Raw genomic sequence first — 20,004 nt, forward strand, 5'->3', positions numbered from 1 at the left:
CTCAGCCATAAAAAGAAAGGAAATTTTAGTTATTTGTAGCGAGGTGGATGGACCTAGAGTCTGTCTTACAAAGTGAAGTAAGTCAGAAAAAGAAAAACAAATACCATTTGCTAACACATATATATGGAATCTATAAAGAAAAAAGGTACTGATGAACCTAGTTTCAGGGCAGGTATAAAGAGGTAGACATAGAGAAAGGACTTGAGGACATGGGGTGGGAGGGGGAAGCTGGGGCAAAGTGAGAGTAGCATCGACATATATACACTACTGAATGTCAAATAGTAGGATGGTGGGAAGCAGCAGCATAGCACAGGGAGATCAGCTCGGTGCTTTGCGATGACCTAGAGGGGTGGGATAGGGAGGATGGAAGGGAGGCTCAAGAGGGAGGGGATATGGGGACATGTGTATGCATATGGCTGATTTGCTTTGTTGTGCAACAGAAACTAACACAGTATTGTGAAGCAATTAACCTCCAATAAAGATTTAAAAAAAAATTATATAGACTTTCCATCAGAACTTGGAAATGACCTGGCAAATTTGTGGGTAGTTTACAATAAAAAATGTTCTTCTAATCCTTGGAATGAGCTTCCCCCAAGGGTGATTCAGTGAAGTGTTCTGCATGCAGAGTATCTCATTACCTGACACAAACAAGTAGGGTACAGCTGATGTCAGTGTCTAGTGGTCCTAGAAAATAAACTGTTTCTGGTTAAAAAAAATAATAATAAAATTAAAATAGAGCTACCATATGATCCTGCAATCTCATTCCTGGGCATGTATCTGGAGAAAACTCTAACTCAAAAAGATACATACACCCCAATGTTCATAGCAGCACTATTTACAATAGCCAAGGCATGGAAGCAACCTCGTGCCCACTGACAGATGACATATAAAGAAGATGTGGTATGTAATATATACAAGGGAATATTACTCAGCCTTAAAAAAAGAACAAAATAATTCCATTGGTAGCAACATGGATGGACCTAGAGATTAATATATTAAGTGAAGTAAGTCAAAGAAAGACAAATATCATGATACCACTTATACGTGGAATCTAAAAACAACATAAATGAATTTATTTATAGAACAGAAATAGACTTACAGACATAGAAATCAAACTTATGGTTACCAAAGGGGATGGCGGGGGGGGGGATAAATTAGGAGTTTGGAATTAACATATACACACTTCTATATATAAAATCGATAAACAAGAACCTACTGTATAGTACAGCTAACTATATTCAGTATCTTGAAATAACCTATAATGGAAAAGAATCTAAAAAATAATATATAACTGACTCACTTAGCTGTACACCTGAAACTAACACAACAATGTAAATTAACTATACTTCAATTTAAAAAAAAATTCTTTTTAAAAAGATGCTGCCCCTTCGCTGCCCTCAGGTATCAGAAAGAATGACTGAAATAAACTAACACCTTGAAAATATAAAAACATGAGTTCATTATGATGCTGAAAATTATGGAAAGTGAAAGGAAAAAGAAGTGACAAAACCCCCCTCAAAACAGTGATCATCAATATAGACAACCAGGTACCTATCTCTTAGGCTCAAAATTGGCAATGAAAGGGAAATAATCCACATTTATTCTGCATTTTTTCTGCCTTGGATGAACTAACTGTATTTCACAGTAAACATATATAATTAGTAAACTCACCATTTTTCAACCCCGAATGAAGTAGTGAGGTAAAGATAAGTAGATGAAACCAGGGAAATGAAGTTGAGAGACATTTACAATGAAGAGATTATGCCACTGCTATGCAAATTCACAGGTCCATCTTAGCATCACCAAATGCAGAATAGACCATATGTTAGTTACTTCATAATGCAATGCCATACGAAGCACACGGCACCGCCTGTGATGGTGACACTTGACCAAAAAAGGTGAACGTGGGGGCTTCCCTGGTGGCACAGTGGTTAAGAATCCACCTGCCAATGCAGGGGATGTGGGTTCGAGTCCTGGTCCGGGAAGATCCCACATGCAGTGGAGTAACTAAGCCCATACCACAACTACTGAGCCTGCGCTCTAGAACCCGTGAGCCACAACTACTGAGCCCGCGTGCCACAACTACTGAAGCCCGCATGCCTAGAGCCCGTGCTCTGCAGCAAGAGAAGCCACCACAATGAGAAGCCCGCGCAACGCACCCAAGAGTAGCCCCCGCCCACCGCAACTAGAGAAAGCCGGCGCACAGCAAGGAAGACCCAACACAGCCAAAAATAAATAAATAGAAGAAATAAGTTAAGAAAAAAAAAAAGGTGAACCTGAATTTAACCATACCTTTTAAATCTAGCCTTTCAGTTTGCAGTCAGTAGAAGGAGCAGAGGAACAAGCAAAAGGACACAAAAAATAGACAGAAAAGCCCAGCAGGACGGTTTTTTCTCAGGAAGGCTGACACTTTTTTCAACAAGTTAATGGCATAAAAAAGAGAGAGTGGGGTAAGGGGACTGTTCTAGATTAAAAGACACTTAAGAGACTTAACTATGCAATACATTGACCTGGTATGAACACTTCAACTGTAAAAAGACTTGATTTACATATTTTAACACCTGTGATGAAAAGCCATACAAATGTACACATATTGATATTGATATAAATGGGATTATATATTACATGATGCTCTGATACCTGCTTTCGTTCTCAGCTCTAGGCCTCATTTCTGCATATCAAGAAATATACAGCTGATCTGTAACAATGGATTACCATGTATCAAGGCTCTTTTCCTTGGGGAAAAAACTAGTAGAAGTGGTGGTTGCTTGGAGCGTAAATGAAATGAAAAACGTCAGGCTCGAAGTGTAACGTAGTCCGTGCTCTGTCATACTCCTCTGAATTCCACAATGTGTGCAGCTACTAGGATTTCAGCTGTCCTGAGAAGCAACGGAGCTGGAGCCAGAGCAGCTTCTCTACTTGAGCAAAACAGTCTAATCAGTGGCTGAGGGTGGAGAAGTGTCTTTCTGTCTTTTAATTAAATAACTCTCAGGAGGTCAAGGAGCTCACCCTGGCCAAACATTAACAGCTCTGTACAGGATATTATGGTGTGTTCCTGTGCCGATTTTCCCACTTGAGTTGAGCAAACATTTGAGGAGAGGTGAGATAAAAAGTGGAATAAGGTCCAGTTCTGCTCTTGAGATGTTTACACTTCAGTAGGAGCAACAGGCCTGTAAGTGACTGAGATAGAGAAGGCAGAGCAAAACTGAATGTATAGACAACGCCGTGTGCCAATGATGAAGCTGATGATTACGCATCGAATGCGGAAAAGACCTCCTGGAAGCCGGCTGACCTAGTAGATGAAGGTGAGAAGATCTCAGAAAGCAGAAAATGTGCACAGCGATCTAAAGACTGAAGGGGTGCCTGACGTGATGATGAAGACGGTGAAGGAACAGTATGGCAGGAAATCGCGGAGGAGCTCGCGATCTGCTGAGGAGGAATAGTGCACAGAAGAAAACAGAGGGTGACAACGCTGGACTGGGGGTTTGGGCCGATTCAAGGAAATCCAGATGAAAGGTTTTGTTCTGTGAACAGGAGGAAACCGTTTTAGGTTTTTTTTTTTTTAACTCCATCACAGAATACATCTCTCCAGCATCTCAGGTAAGCATTTACAGAAAAAGCAAAACTGATAAAAAAGTATGGATTAGGGAACGGAGGTTTAAAACCCCATTTCACAGATTCTACTGGTCCGAATTGCAAGCACAGGTCCTCTGCCTCTGGTCTCACAAGCCTGAGATAAATGTGTTGAGTGAGCTGTCATCTCATCTAATCTTCCACGCCCACACATCTGCGGTAGATTTAAGGATCTAGAGGTGTAGGCAACCGAGTATGATTTTTTTTTAAAGCTGTCATTTAATTGAGCCACTACCATGTGCCCAATACAGGCACGTAAGTACACAATCACTTTTCATCACAACTGTGCATGACAGTATTATCCCCATTTGATAGAAGGAGAAAAGGGTGCAGAGATACGTAGAATGCTGTTTTGTTTTGTTTTTTTTCTTCCTGATAAGCAGAGGAAGATTCTCTCTGGCGGTTCTGCCTACCTTTTGTCCATTATCCAGAAGCCTGAATTTAACTGGAAATGAAAGCTTTATTAAAAAGTCTCGTTACCCACAGACAAAGAAAACAAACTGATGGTTACCAAAGGGGAAAGGGGGTGGGAGAGGGATAAATTAGGAGTTTGGGATTAGCAGATACACATGACTATATATAAAGTAGATAAACAACAAGAACCTATCTTGTAATAACCTATAATGGAAAAGAATATATATATGCCTATACATATGTGTATGTATGTGTACACATACATATACACACACACCCCAATCACTTTGCTGTACACCAGAAACTAATAAAACATTGTAAATTAACTATACCTCCCTCCCCTCCCCCTCCCCCACCAAAGTCTCATTACCCTGTGACTCTAAGGACTGGGGTGAGGCATGTTTGTATAAAGAAAACGCTGTGATGAAAACATTCCCTGGATAATTTAAATCACCTGCAGCTTAGGAACCCATCTCACAGGGTTAGTGTCTCCTTGGCAACTTTACAAAAAGAGATAATTTGCTGCATTTAATTTCTAAGATATACAGATAGTACAGTAAATAAAAAGTTATATTATTAAAAACCAATGAACATGAGGAAAATCCATGTATATTTTTAAAGCTGTTAAAATGCCTTGAGCCTTTGTACTTAAAAAATTTGTAAACCTGTATGTTAAAAAATACAAAGGAGGGCTTCCCTGGTGGCGCAGTGGTTGAGAGTCCGCCTGCCGATGCAGAGGACACGAGTTCGTGCTCCAGTCCGGAAAGATCCCACATGCCGCGGAGCGGCTGGGCCCGTGAGCCATGGCCGCTGAGCCTGCGCGTCCGGAGCCTGTGCTCCGCAACGGGAGAGGCCACAGCAGTGAGAGGCCCGCGTATTGCAAAAAAAAAAAAAAGGAAATACAAAAGAGTTTAATAGCATGTACCTTTAGGTTTAGGAACTCAAAAACATTAACTTTTAAAAACTCCCTTTATATCTTTTCCAAGTTTCTTGAAATGAGCTTGTATTGTATTTGGTAAAGGGAGTGTGCGGGGGGAGGAATAAGCATTTCTGAACGGTACTCAGTCCAGGCCCAGGCCTGTATGAGGTTCTCTGAGAATGAATGGTGGCATATCATCCAGCTGTTCAAACCACCACTTAACGCAGTTATTCTCGGGCTGGTCTCTAGACAATAAGCAGCAGAAGTAGAAGGTCCTCTCACAGCTGAGGCTGGCACAGGAGCCTGCAAGGTCCCAGGCACTGCAGGGGCAATGTTTCCCTCCAGTCTAGACTGAATGGCTTTAGCTGCTGAAGCCAAATAATCACCTGCCCCAACCCTACGGGAGTCTTCTGGTAACTGCAGCTCTCCATGCCCACTCCATCCAACCAGGAATAAAATATTAACTTTAAATGTTTAAGACCAGTGTCTTCTAAACTTTAGCTTCAATAGCCCTTTACACGGGTAAAAACTACTGAAGACACCAAAGAACTTTTGTTGCTGTGGGTTATATCAATTGATATTCACCATATTAAAAATTAAAACTTAAAAAAAATTAAACCCAAACGATTACATATTAAAATAAATAAGATATATTTTGTGAAAAACATATTTCGAAACAAACAAGGAAAAACTTAAATTCTACATTTTTGCAAACCTCTTCAGTATCTGGTTTAGTAGAAGACAATTTGCAGATGACATGATGCTATATATAGAAAATCATAAAGATGCTACCAGAAAACTATTAAATGAGTTCATCAGTGAACTTGGTAAAGTTGCAGGATACAAAATAAATACACAGAAATCTGTTGCATTTCTATACACTAACAACGAAAGACCAGAGAGAGAAATCAAGGAAACAATCCCATTTACCATTGCGTCAAATAGAGTAAAACACCTAGGAATAAACCTACCTAAGGAAGCAAAAGACCTGTACTCCGGAAACTACAGGATGCTGATGAAAGAAATCGAAGATGACACAAACAGATGGAAAAATATACCATGTTCTTGAATTGGAAGAATCAATATTGTCAAAATCACTATACCACCCAAGGCAATCTACAGATTCAATGCAATCTCTATCGAACTACCAATGGCATTTTCCACAAAACTAGAACAAAAAAATCTTAAAATTTGTATGGAGACACAAAAGACCCCGAATAGCCAAAGCAATCTTGAGAAAGAAAAATGGAGGACTACCCTGGTGGCGCAGTGGTTAAGAATCTACCTGCCAAAGCAGGGGACACGGGTTTGAGCCCTGGTCCGGGAAGATCTCATATGCCGCGGAGCAACTAAGCCCGTAAGCCACAACTACTGAGCCCGTGAGCCACAACTACTGAAGCCCACGCACCTAGAGCCTGTGCTCCGCAACAAGAAAAGCCACCGCAATGAGAAGCCGGCGCATGGTAACAAAGAGTAGCCCCCGCTCACCGCAACTAGAGAAAGCCCGCACGCAGCAAGGAAGACCCAACACAGCCAAAAATAAAATGTAAATAAATAAATAAATTTAGAAAAAAGTGAAGAATACAGTGATTACTAGTACAGTTTGGTGCCACTGTCTTGACATGTACTAAGGTGCCAGTAGTTGTGTCTACCACTACACAGTGAGAAAAACAAACTCTTCTCATGAGAATAGTTTAGACCTTGTGAACTCCCTGAATGGGTCTTGGAGACCAACCAGGGGTTGGCAGACCAATACTTTTGAGAATTGTTGTACAAGAAAAAGTGTCTCTGTATTTGAGGATTACAAGTGTATGAAAAAGCAGAAGAGAGAAACAGAAAGCCTGCATCAAACTTTAACGAAGAAAGAGATGCTTTTTTTTTTTTTTTTTTTTTTTTTTTGGCGGTACGCGGGCCTCTCACTGTTGTGGTCTCTCCCGTTGCGGAGCACAGGCTCCGGACGCGCAGGCTCAGCGGGCATGGCTCACAGGCCCAGCCGCTCTGCGACATGTGGGATCTTCCCGGACCGGGGCACGAACCCGCGTCCCCTGCATCGGCAGGCGGACTCTCAACCACTGCGCCACCAGGGAAGCCCGAGATGCTTTCCTTTTAATGAGCAGGTAAAGAGGGTACGTGGCCTTAAAAGAATGAAGTCTGTGGTGTCTGTTTCTCTGGACTGTACCAGTAAATTAACTCCCTTTATTCTCTCATTTCTCTGCAGAGGTAATGAATAATACGAGTTTACAAAACACTAACGTTGGGTCAGTTATTTGCATTATGAAAGAATTCTGTGATTTCCAAGGAGATGTGACTTCCTGAGTTCTTAAGGCATTTGTTTATAGCTGATCAATGATCAGATAAACAAGAAACAGAAATTCAAAGCAAAATCTTAACAGCCATTGCTAATCAAAGATAGCCTCTTCATTATATCATAACGTAAATAAATTGAATCAAATTAGCTGATCTACTGATATTGTAATAAATACCTCCCATATAAGATATATCTATATGGAAACCACTCTTACCAAATCCACTGCCTAATATTTTAATATTACTGTTACATTTAATTACTAAAATTATTGCAATTATACACATTAAGCAAAAACTAGCAATATGTGCAGGTTTGAAGAGAAGAGATGCAAGTGGGCTGTAAACCTTGGTGTGGCTCAGTAAGTGTCTGATTCTTCTTTTTAAAAGGAAAACAATACTTTTGCTTTTTCAGAGTGGGACATAGGTGGAAATAAACATTAGTTTAGGTCTCTGGTTTCTAAGAGTATTTTGCTGTCCTTATTCACAGTGGTTTTGTTCCATGGTTTTATTTCTCAGAATGTCCAGGGGCCTACGTACTCTTATATATCCTGAGTGCCGAAAACACGTCCTGACTCATAACAATCGAGAGTACAAAACGCCTGCTGGGGGCTCTTCCCTGGTGGCACAGTGGTTGAGAGTCCGCCTGCCGATGCAGGGGACACGGGTTCGTGCCCCGGTCCGGGAAGATCACACATACTGCGGAGCGGCTGGGCCCGTGAGCCATGGCCGCTGAGCCTGCGCGTCCGGAGCCTGTGCTCCGCAACGGGAGAGGCCACAACAGTGAGAGGCCCACGTACCGTAAAACAAAACAAAAAAACCAAAAAAAAGCCTGCTGGTATTGCCGGGGTGAGGGTGTTCAGAGAGTGCTCAGTGGGTTACTCAAACAGTAGGGAGTCTCAGTACACAGAATGGAAGTCACTGGCATGTTTCATTGAACATCACTTCTGACAGCTTCAAACTGGTCCAGAGCAAGGACAGAAAGCCTTGATGGTCCCCACTGCAGAGCTGCCTCGGAGGCAACGGGTGCTTGAGTCAAGTACGCACAGTCCTGGAAGCTCAGCTTTTATATATACTCTGATGTCCTCATCTCCTTTCCTCTCAGCAGCCGGCTGCCTCCTGTTTCCTCCCTGTGTCCATCTCCTGACCTTTACTACTTTCCTTTACTACTACTTCCCAATGCCTCTGACTGCCCAAAGACTCCTCACTACTGCTGTCTTTCTCCAGAACTTCCTTTTCACCCTTGGGCTCCCTCCCATCAAAACCCTTACCAGCAAGGCCTGGGTTAAGCAAAACAGGCGAAACAATGATTTGTGTCCTCACCATCACCAATTCCTCTTCCATCATCTTGGTGGAAGGGGTGAGTGGAGAGGAGGACGGCTTCAGTCCTAAACACGCCACCTCCCTAAGGTATTTCCAGGGGCGTTCTGAGTCAAATTTGGCAAAATTTGGGCAAGTGCCTTCTTCCCACGACCCATTTTCCTTCTCTACATAAAAGATTTTATGGTGTTCTGCTCCCTTTCCTGTCTTCCCAATGCAGCTTCCTAGAGCTTAAAGAAGGAGAGTCTGCCTTGGTAAAGTGTGAGACTGTTGTGTTCAATAATCTCCATTCTCTCCCTACAAGTTAATTTAGGAAAAATTCCTTACCCTGGCACTAAAGACCCTCACCGCCATGCCCATACCCTTCACTTATAAAGAGTCTTTAAAAATAATGCTGTGGGGCTTCCCTGGTGGCGCAGTGGTTGAGAGTCCGCCTGCCGATGCAGGGGACACGGGTTCGTGCCCCGGTCCGCGAAGATCCCACATGCCGCGGAGCGGCTGGGCCCATGAGCCATGGCCGCTGAGCCTGCATGTCTGGAGCCTGTGCTCCGCAATGGGAAGGACCACAGCAGTGAGAGGCCCGCATACTGCATAAAAAATAATAATAATAATGCTGTGGTTTTACAATCCTGGAAGGAAGGGTGTTCAGGAGGTAAGGGAGAACTGATAAAGACAGCATGATCATATGTTGTAACCAAACAACAACCACCTGCCACACTCCGTATTTTTTTATGCATATATATAGAGAGAAATGTATAGAAATGTATATAGAAAGATACACAACAAAATGTTAACAGTGGTTATTTCTGGACGGGAGGAAAATCTATCATTTTAACCTTCAAATTTCATTTATGGTCTCCTTACTTTTATAACTAACAATAAAATGGGTCAGGCATCATCATTTTCCAAAATGAAATAAAAATACAATTTTATAAGTTTAAGTGTAACGAGAAGATTCAAGAAAACAGGATGGGCCGATTTCTCAAATGCAGATGGGCTCAGATTGTGATCATATGATCATCATACTTTTGTCTCCAGGGATGGTCCCTAAAATAGACTGAAACCTTTGATCTCCCCAAATAACAGATCCAGTATCCAGCTAGACAATCCCTCAGTTCTGTGTTAGTTTTCCTTTAAAAAAAAAATACTGCAGGACCGGGCCTCTCAATTTTATCTTTTACATAAAGAGCAGGCAAGGTTTCTTGCTGATCTGTTCAATCGCTTTGAAAATTAAAAGTGAAAAATGTCCTGCAGATTGTGTATCAGCCTCTTGGAACTTTACAAAGAGGCACCACCTAGAGAGCACGCTATCTACTTAACCATAAACCGGGGAGTATTTATGCTGGTTTCATACTATCAGTTTCAAGGAGTGGGCAGGTGAGGTCTTAGGACCCCAGACAATGTAAATAAAACAGGGCTGTATCGCACGCCTTTCCACCCATGCTCTTTGCCATTTCTATCTGAATGATCTGAAAAACGTCCTAAGCGACCCGTGTGCACGTCCTCCAAGTATAAACAAAGAAGTCAAATATCCTGGCTGATGATGCCATTATTTATTGAACTAAAATACATAAACTGTTAAAAGTGGTCACTCTTATTTTCTGAAATAATGACTTAGAATTAACGACACCAAAACTAAATAAAGCTGTCCAGGTAGTTCAAGTTGGTCAACTACCTAAGAATACATTTTAGAGTTAATGGACCCTGGCCATCCAAATCTGATACTTTAAAGAAGCCGGATTTGCACTAAGTAGTGACCTGCCCTGAAATCTTGCCCTCACAACTTGATGCGGGCCTCTGGGGTCTTTTAATAAACCTTCAGAGGTCTGATTTTAAAGTACCTCCTAAGGCATATCTTAAAAACAGTGATAGCCAAAAGCACCCATGGGCCGTAAGTTAGGTAGTATGGTATGGTGAGACCAGCAGTGGGTTTAGAGCCAATTAGGTTAAAAATGAGCCGTGTGACCTTGGGAAGGAAAGTAAGTATTTTACACACAGTTCTTAAGGGAATGGCATAGTTGCTCAATAAATGTTTGTTTCCTCTCTTCCCATGCATTTAATAAAAGTCTACGGGTCATTCAATCCACCACCTGAATTCCAGCAGCTCAGGAGCTTGTTGGACTCACTTGAGACCTCAGATCGTTAAGAAAGACAGCCCAATAGACATGTCTACCACCACTCCTCTGGTTTCTAGCAAGGTATCTGTGCCACCTGAATACATAGTGCCCCTACAGTAAGTGCAACACAGAGAGACCGTGTGAAGGGTTGTGAGAGCCAGATATCACTTCTGCCCGTTCAATCTCAGTGCGCATCAGAACTTTGTCCCAAAGACAAAGAGGTGAATTAACGAGTTTGAAATTCAAAAATCAGAGATACCCTTTCATTCTAAAGGCATGGAAGGACAGACACCAAAATGTTCATGGTGATTGTCTTGAGGTGGAAGAATTTTAGTGACTTATTTTCTTCTTTATATTTTCCTGGACTGCCTAACAATGTTTTTCCTCTCAGAAGCATGTACTTTTACCACCAGAAAAAACTAAAACTGTTTGCATCATGAAACATAAAACACAAAAATGCAAGGGAGCTGCTTTTCAGAGTAAAAACAAGTCTTGCCCTCCTCCCCATAGAACACCTGCAACTTTGTCTTTCCCTTGCCTCCCTCTGCCCAGCTTGGTTAGGTCTTCCTCAGGCCCAGTTGCCATCTTTCTAGGTGACCCCGCTCAAGGACAGCAGGTGTGCGATACACAGCCCCCGGTCCTGGTGGCACTCAGTGCACTTTCTGAGCAGGGGCGGGGACTATAAAGACACCCTTGGTTTTCCAAGCAGCACATGCTGTGCATGCTACCCTGGAAAATGCAGGCATGCTGGCTCTGTTCCCTGGGCACAGGGAGCTTCAGTCCAGGCCCTGGAAGGCCCCTATGCCACAGAGGTGATGGCTAAGAGATTTCGTATTTGCTGAGTGTTGTCCCTGGGAGGGCACTTGCCAGGTACTTTAAAGCCTTTTCTGAACTTTCACAGGATCTCTTCAGACATAAGTCAGAAAGATCACTTCCCGAAGGCTGGGGTCAGTACTAGACAAATGGGAAATTCCAGTGGTGTGGCAGGAAAACTAGGAAGTGGTTTGATTATTCACCAAAGGCTTATGTGCTTACTAGGTGTTTAAAAGTATCACTCTTATAAAATAAAATTCAAAAAAAAAAAGAAGCCATTAAGATAATCCAGGGCTTCCCTGGTGGTGCAGTGGTTGAGAGTCCGCCTGCCGATGCAGGGGACGCGGGTTCGTGCCCCGGTCCGGGAAGATCCCACATGCCGCGGAGCGGCTGGGCCCGTGAGCCATGGCCGCTGAGCCTGCGCGTCCGGAGCCTGTGCTCCGCGACGGGAGGGACCACAACAGTGAGAGGCCCGCGTACCGCAAAAAAAAGATAATCCAAACGTAAAAAATAAAATAAAAGTATCACTCTTAGAGAGCACTGGCTTTCTTTGTGGGGAGGAGATGTGTGTGAGGCTAGGGTCAGGGAGGAGAGTGAGTAGTAAGGAGAACTTAACTTTACAATTCCTTGCTCTGCGGGTGATTCTCAAAAATGATTGTGTGTCAGAATCACCCAAAGAGCTTTTAAAAGTACAGAGCATAAGTCGTAGACCAGACCCACAGAATCAGAATCCTCAGGGCTGGACTACAGGAATCTGAATTCTGCCAAGTTCTATAGAGCCTTTTGATATTTGCTCCTTAAACCTGAATCGAAAGGGGGAGGATCTGTCTGACCTGACTAAGGGCTCTATTGAGCACTGGCTGCTTCCACCTTCTAATGGCATTAGAATACGGTATGCTGCAATGTAAACAGATCAAGAGCATTTATTCAATTAAATTCAACATGTATTATGACAAAACTTACCAAATTAGACACCTGAAGTATGTGTATTTTATCATATCCCAATCATACTAATTAATGCTGTGAATTTTAAGAGTTCCCAATGAAAAAGCAGAAAATGAAATCTGTGGCATCTTAAAAAATTCCACGTATTTTTCTAGGTGCTAGGATACTGAGTATACAAAAAGCAGAAAAACTATAGGTCTCACAACAAGAGACGAACATACATTCTTCTGTGCACATAGTAACCATCACTGAGTACTCGCTATGTGGCCCCTCTTCCAACTTTTACATTTGTCAATTAATTCATCCTCACAACCGTACGGGTATGTTCAATTATTGCCATTTTATAGTTGAGAAAACTGAGGCACAGAGAGGTTAAGTCATCAGACCAAAGTTACAAAACTAGTAAGTGACTGGTCAGAATTTATTAAATCCAGGCTCTATTGCCTGATGCGTTAGGCTGCTCAGGCTGCTGTAACAGAATACCACAGACTGGGTGGCTTAAACAACAGAAATTAATTTCCTCATAGTTCTTGAGGCTAGAAGGCCAAGGTCAAGGTGTCGGTAGGTTTGGCTTCTCCTGAGGCCTCTGTCCTTGGCTTGCACTGTCCTCACATGGGCCTTTCCTCTGTGTGAGCACATCCCTTATGTCTCCTTTTCTTCTTATAAGGTCACCAGTCATATGATTAGGGTCCCCCCTAATGGCCTCATTTTAATTTAATCACCTCTTTAAAGACCTTATTTCCAAATGTGGTGACATTTGGAGGCAACGCCCAACTGGGGTGTTGGGACTTCAACATATGAATTTGGGTGGGAGGGACACAATTCAACCCCAAACACCTGATGACTTGTGAAACCTCAAGAAAGTTACTGAAACTTCCTATGCCTCAGCTTCTTCACCTGTAAAATAGTGCTACTGAGCATCAAAGGAGATAATTCATGTAAAATGCTTATTAGCAGAGTAGTCTGACACACAGTATCATCATTTTAAAGATGAAGAAAACAAAACTCAGAGACGGTGACTCGCCCCGCGTTCATCTCTAAAGCGGAGTTCTTACACTTCAGAACACTATTTTCCTGTATAACCAAATGTATAATCCAGCACAATTTTATATAATTTATAAATTTTATACATCTCTTAACTTCCTGCTTTTGCACACTATTTTTCTTTATTACATAAAAGGGAGTAAGAGAAGGAGAAGCTCAAATTAATAAGAATTTAGTTAGGGAAGTATACTACTTTCATGGGATTGTATATGAATGTCATTCATCTTTTCTCCTAATTTGTAAAGACAACTGGCTATAGCCAGTGATGACACCTCAGAAGATCAAAACCTACGTTTAACTATCAGGAACGAAAAACAACTCATTTTTTTGTAAAAAATTAAGATTGTCCTTTACATTTGCCTAGTACTCTACATATATTAACACCCATTTAATCTTCAACACAATCTTATAATATCGTATTTAGCTCTCATAACAATCATGTGAGGAAGGTACTGTTCCCATTTTTCAGCAAGGGAACAGGAGCACGGCAAGGTCAAAGGTTTTTCTTTAAGTTGCAATATCTGGTTTCCTCATTTTTCATGCTTGGCACAGAGCAGGTGTTCGGCGAATAAGGCAGATGACTAGCGGCAATCTAGACTAAGCTGCAAGGCATCTCTTTTATATCCTTTATATGGGCCAACTTTGATCACCACCAACCCCTTGGATTGACAGCTCTTTTAAGGCAGAAACCACGGTCCCCTTCTTCCCCAGTGTCTAACACACCTGGTGCTCATTTAAGTTCAATATTTGAGAAATGAGAGCTCAAGTCAATATTTGTTTGTATAATCGAATCCCAGCACATTCCTCCTTTAGTGATGGCAATGAGTACTTTTCAGCCACCATCATACAAAAAACATCAACAAAAAGAAGCATTTATAAAACCTCTCTCTCATGGCCTGAAACAGAGAAGCCTACAGGCCTTTTCCAACCCCCAAATCCTATGATTCCATCATAGTCTACTCCTGACAGGTAGTTAAACTCACCACCTCTAGTACCAATTATAGGCACAATGCAATTGGATTCGCCAGTACAGAACCACTACAATGTTCTTTCTTAGTTTGTGGTGTGCTTCAGGGAAAACAACAATTTTGCATATGTGACAGAAAAGTTCACAATTTCCAGAGGTAATTGTAATGGATGATAAGGTCGATCTCAGTGGACGGTGTAATTGCTGTCCGTCAAGGCCCCTATGTCATAAAAAGGAGCTATATTAAGAGAAATCAGGCCAACTTATTTTCTCAAGAATACACTGGTGTTTGAGTTTTTTTTTTTAAAAAAAAAACTTCAAAGTCTGTTTGGCCATGAGCAGTCAGGCAAGTTTTGACCCTGACATGGAAACTATCTGACCACCTCTGAGCGGTTCAGTACACAGGGAAGGGTGGTAGGTGGAGCCGGCCAGAGCAGTGCTCTGAACTCTGCTCAAAGCTCTCCTGTAACTTCAGGGACTTATGGGTGTCCAGTTTGTTCATCTATCTTGCTTTCATGTACCCTACTGTGAACTGGCCATCACCTCTCTGGCTAACTACTTCACAGAGCTGTTGTAGCAAATTTAAGGGAAAAAAAAAAACCAAAAACCAAACTCTCAGAAAGAAAAGAATTCAATAAAAAACTGAAAGGATAAAAGTATTGCATTACACTTCCTGTCTGAATTAATTTTTTCAAAATACTCTGAGATGTGAAGCAGACAAATTCACTAAGTGAAGAGTTACTCTAGGTTGTCTTTTCTAAGTGAAAGTATCCTACAAATACTCTTTTCTGATGCCTTCAAGAGAGAAGAAATTTCAGAAAGAAATGAAGAGGCATACAAATGGAATAATTCTGCACAGAGCCAAATTAAAATACTCAATTTATCGACTTATCATCACTAATAAATATTTACTAAATATATGCAATGTACAAAGCACTGGGCTAGATGCTGTTTAGAATACAGAATTAGTAAGAAATGTCCATATGTCCTCCTGTAGGACAACTGTACCATAAGATGAAACTTTTGTTTAGATTTCCCAAATAAACAAAGGTTTTAAGTTCCCCTAGGACACGGAAGAACAAAGTATTTTTTTTCTCTATTATGATTTCCTGGCTTCATAGAAAAACTGTAGAACACACCAAGGGAGAAACTCTTCTTTTATCTATTAGTTTCCACTGATAAGCAGCAGCTTTTCAAGAGTGACTGAGCTACAGAATGACTTAATTTCCACAACAACCCGATTAAATCTGACGCGCACATGACATGGTGGAGGGGGGGAACCCACCCACCCACGTGCCCTTCGATTTCAATAAGAAAAGTTGAAGCGTATTGTCAGGGAAGGCAGGGAGAAGATCAAGATCGTGCGGCTTAGAAAGAAGATGAAGAATGATAGGACGTGTGACCGCCTGGAGGCGTGGGATAGGGAGGGTGGGAGGGAGGGAGACGCAAGAGGGAAGAGATATGGGGACATATGTATACGTATAACTGATTCACTTTGTTATAAAGCAGAAACTAACACACCATTGTAAAGCAATTATACCCCAAAAAGATGTTTAAAAAAAAAAAAGAATGATAGGATGGAAATATTCCAAGTAACGGCAAGGCACTTGGGATTCCTTGAATGCCCTGCCATATTCAATCACATATTCAATCACATAACGGCCATGCACTGAAAGGAAAAGCTAGAGCCCATCTCACGCCTCACTTCTGCTACTGACTGAGGTTGAGAAAGAAAATTAAGACAACATTTTCAAGCTACTCAAAGGCAGAAATTGTAGCCTGGACATTTAAGGGAATAAGCTCATTAGGTGGGGTAAAAGACTTGTTTTGCAATTAGTCAGTGTCTTTACCCAATTAATTTAAAACGGGAAGCCCCGAATTTTCTTAAAGCTTTACTGGTCTTAGTTTGTTAGAACTGACCGTTCTACTATATAAATTCTTTGTGTATGTTTACTTTCCCTCCTAGATTTATGGCCAAACTGTTCTCAAAAACAGAACAAACTTCTTATTATCTGCTTCTTTCATATTTAATATTCTATCTCCCTGAAGCCACGGAACGGATATTCTTCAACAGATGAAGTAAAGTGAATGCTGACAACCAGCCCTCATGGTCCAGGGATGGGGAAACGAATAAGGATTTAAACCCCAAGGCAAACAGGGCACACTCACCATAAGGTCGAGATCACGTTAAGGAAATCTACAGCACTTGAAACGCAATTCTGTAGTTACAGTTCTGATCAAGCTGAACCATCTTTTGGGACAGCCAATCATGAACAAGATTGCTGTATTTGGAATTCAGACAGCAAGAAAAGGCAGTCTCTTCTCAGAAATGGAAAATGACACTCAGCCAGCTCTATGTCCCATGGTGTAATCTCACATCAAGTACTTGAACAATTCTTAGTTATTTTTTTTTTCCCAAAATGAAAAGTAGATCAACTTACATGGCTCTCTGGCAATGAACTGAGGTACAGTGTTGGGCAGAGGAGTACTAGGGTTTGGAGTCCCTACTAGTTTGTTCTTGGCCATCTTCGTGTTTGCCTTAGCAAACTCTAGTCGTAGTGTTTGTGGAATTTCAGGATCGAAGCGGATGCCCTTTGGAAATAAAGAACAAATGGAAGATGTTTTCATTTCCTTAGAGTCAAACCGGAATGGCGACAAAATAAACACACCAGTAAACCCGGCCTATCAGGAAAAAAAAGTTAGTAAGAGCTCTCATTCTCACTACTTACACAGAATACACGGAAACCTGTAACACAGCATGTCCACAAAGTCAGGGAGATTTAGTCTACTGTATTAAAAATTGAGTGGCATGGTTTTTCATCTATTCCTTTTCTTTTTGGACTAAAACGTTCAGGTTCAAATTTTAAATCTGGACCAGCAAATGCCTAGCATAGTTAAAAACTAATTAATGGCTACCAAGAAGAATGAATTAATGTAAAGCCCTGTGTAATGCTGGAAAAGTCTAACACCTGAAATCGTAAGAGGCAAGGCTTTGACCAGTGTTTAAAACAATGTTAATTCTTCAATGCCTTAGTTTCATCACCTCTAGAGGGGGAAAATTCCCATCCCTTTCTAACTGGAGAGCTTTCATACTGGTGATACATGTACTCTGAGTTACTAAGTAGACAGGAACTAAACAGTTTTAAGACTTCAATATAACTAGTATTACTTAATTTAGCTTATAAATTCATATGAATGTCTTGATGTGGTATGGTCCTGATTTTGATTATAGCTGGCTTACTAGCTACATGGATAGACAGACCACAGATTATATGGGCCAAAGAGAGGGTAGTAATTTCAATTACCTTTAACCCTATTATTGCAGTTTACCTAAACCAAATATATTCAATAAAATAAGTCACAAACACTATAAAGTACAAGATTTAGGACAAGATAAAACTATTTGAAACCCTCCCACCATTTAAGAATGCCTCTACTACTGAGCATAACGAATAATCTCATGATATTTATGTCCAATGCTAGGATTCTGGACCCCAACAACAGTATCAAAAGACACCCCAGTATAGTATGGTGCATAAACGTGCATTCAGAACAGACTTAGGTACCATGTTTGTTTGTATGGCATGTTCTGAAAAAGGAGTGAAGTTCTGAAAATGAATATCTTAAGAACACAGGTTCTCAGGTTAGCACTCACGTGGGCCTGAGTGCCCCAAAGCCCCTTTCTTCTTTTTATTAGCTTGAAGACAAGAGCAATTTCCACAAGAAATTAGTAAGAGTCTCTAACTCTGTAGACCAGGATGAACAACTCTGAACTTCTCAGGCTCAGCTCCAAAGATGGGAGGAAGAGGCTGTGACTTGATGGGAGTGGCAATAAGAGAAATAAGGGGATTAGGGGGCAGGAAGCGAAGGAAAGCGAGGCCCTCAGGGAGGCACAACTACAGCCACAGAGCCATGACCCACTGATGTCCTGGAGTGGGTGAAATTTCCAACTGAAGGGGCAAACAGGTGCGGGTGGACAAGAAGAAAAGGAATCCTCTGGTGCAGCCCTAACCAATGACGAAAAGTGAAAAGGGGGTGCCAGGTATATGAAATATAAAAAGAAATTCTTTCTTTAACTGGTCTCAGTTTTCGTTTTAATTTGAGAAACCTCAGTATTAATCTTGAGAAAAATGTACATAAGGGGAAAAAGACAAAGCAGCACCCTGGAGCAGTGTTTGCTTCCATTCACTTCCACTACGAGCATTTCACTCTATCAAAGCTGCTATCAACAACAGAGTGAATATTTCCAAATACGGATCTGAAGAGCTGTGGCCTTTGCTGGGAGACAGCACAGTCCCCGCTGTCATTTAAAGGTATGCTGTGGAAGGACTTGCTTATTCTTATCCCACCCCATCCAACTACACAGAGAAGCAACTTGCTATCAATTTCCAAGTGTGTCCAAGCGTCCTCCTTGGCACTTAACTCCCCCATCCTTCCTGCGAAGCAGCAGATTTCCTAATAGCCCTGAGCCCCCATCCCCGTGAGCAGCGTGGGTAACATGAGAAGAGTATCCTGGGACCCGTCAGGGGTCCTCTGGAGTTTCTAGTCTCAGAGAATGGGGCCGGACATCTGCAGTCTACGCCTCAGCTCTTTCACTGATGTGCGAGAGCTGTTCATCGAGGCTCCACACAACGTGCTTGCCTCTTACACAACCTGGTCTCGTGACTCAGGTCCTAAAACATGCTTAACTGAGTCTCCTCTACTCCCCACCCCCCCGTCTTCATACCCCTCCTCCCTGTGTGAGCTAAAATAACACCACCATGATGTTCCAAATCAAAGTTCCAGCTCTTTATTAAAAAAAAAAAAAAAGCTCAGAAGTTAAAATGACCTAATTTGTTTGGCAACTTATTCAGAGGCCGGAGGCTTAGAACACAAGTCACATTCCTCTAACATCTTTAGCAGCAACACCATATTTGGTAATCAATATCCTGCTCAGCTCAGTTTCTATCCAGAGGGACCAGCCAAGCCAAAAACATTTTAAATGTTAAAGGATGAAGAAGAGGAGGCAGAGTGGGGCGGGGGTTGGGAGAACATGGAAGTGAAGAGGAAGAATGAGGGGAGAAAAAGGAAAAAGAGGGAGACAGATAGGAAGGAGACATGAAAACAAAACAAAACAAACAAATCCCCTTGTGCTTTTAATTAAAGCCCAATAAGATTATTCTCTGGCCACAGTGACTTCTCATTAAAGGCTGTCAGGATAAGATTACTACTAAATCAAAGGGGGAATCCGTGCCTTTCAAAATCAACTTTTTCCTCTCTTGCTCATAATTCACCAAAACCCTTCTGGTAAGTGAACAGAAAACATTTCTCTTGCAATTGTAAATGGTGTCTTATTTCCTTGGTGTCTAAAAAGGACAGTTTCTAGATATCAGCATGATATCAGTTTGAGAAGTTACTTAGAAGCAACCCAATCTGACTGGCTATAGGAACAGCCAATAGTCTCTCCAAGATGGCCTAGAACACTGTGACCAAAGCAACACAGGTTCACTGTGATCTACAAAGGCTAAACTCCCTACCCAGGGCAAACT

At 41.7% G+C, this 20,004-nt stretch overlaps 1 protein-coding gene across 7 annotated transcripts in view; it reads right to left on the minus strand.

The window, feature by feature from the left end:
• Window positions 1–20,004, minus strand: part of RBPMS (RNA binding protein, mRNA processing factor) — a 186,356-nt gene that overhangs the window by 55,486 nt on the left and 110,866 nt on the right. For all 7 annotated transcript variants that reach the window (XM_049704250.1, XM_033400599.2, XM_004277146.3 and 4 more), the window contains one exon: window positions 16,918–17,068. In XM_049704250.1, coding sequence (XP_049560207.1) covers window positions 16,918–17,068 — 151 coding nt within the window. The remainder of the gene's footprint in view (window positions 1–16,917; window positions 17,069–20,004) is intronic.

The sequence above is a fragment of the Orcinus orca genome, chromosome 21 (genome assembly GCF_937001465.1).
Source record: "Orcinus orca chromosome 21, mOrcOrc1.1, whole genome shotgun sequence".
NCBI classification, from domain to species: domain Eukaryota; kingdom Metazoa; phylum Chordata; class Mammalia; order Artiodactyla; family Delphinidae; genus Orcinus; species Orcinus orca.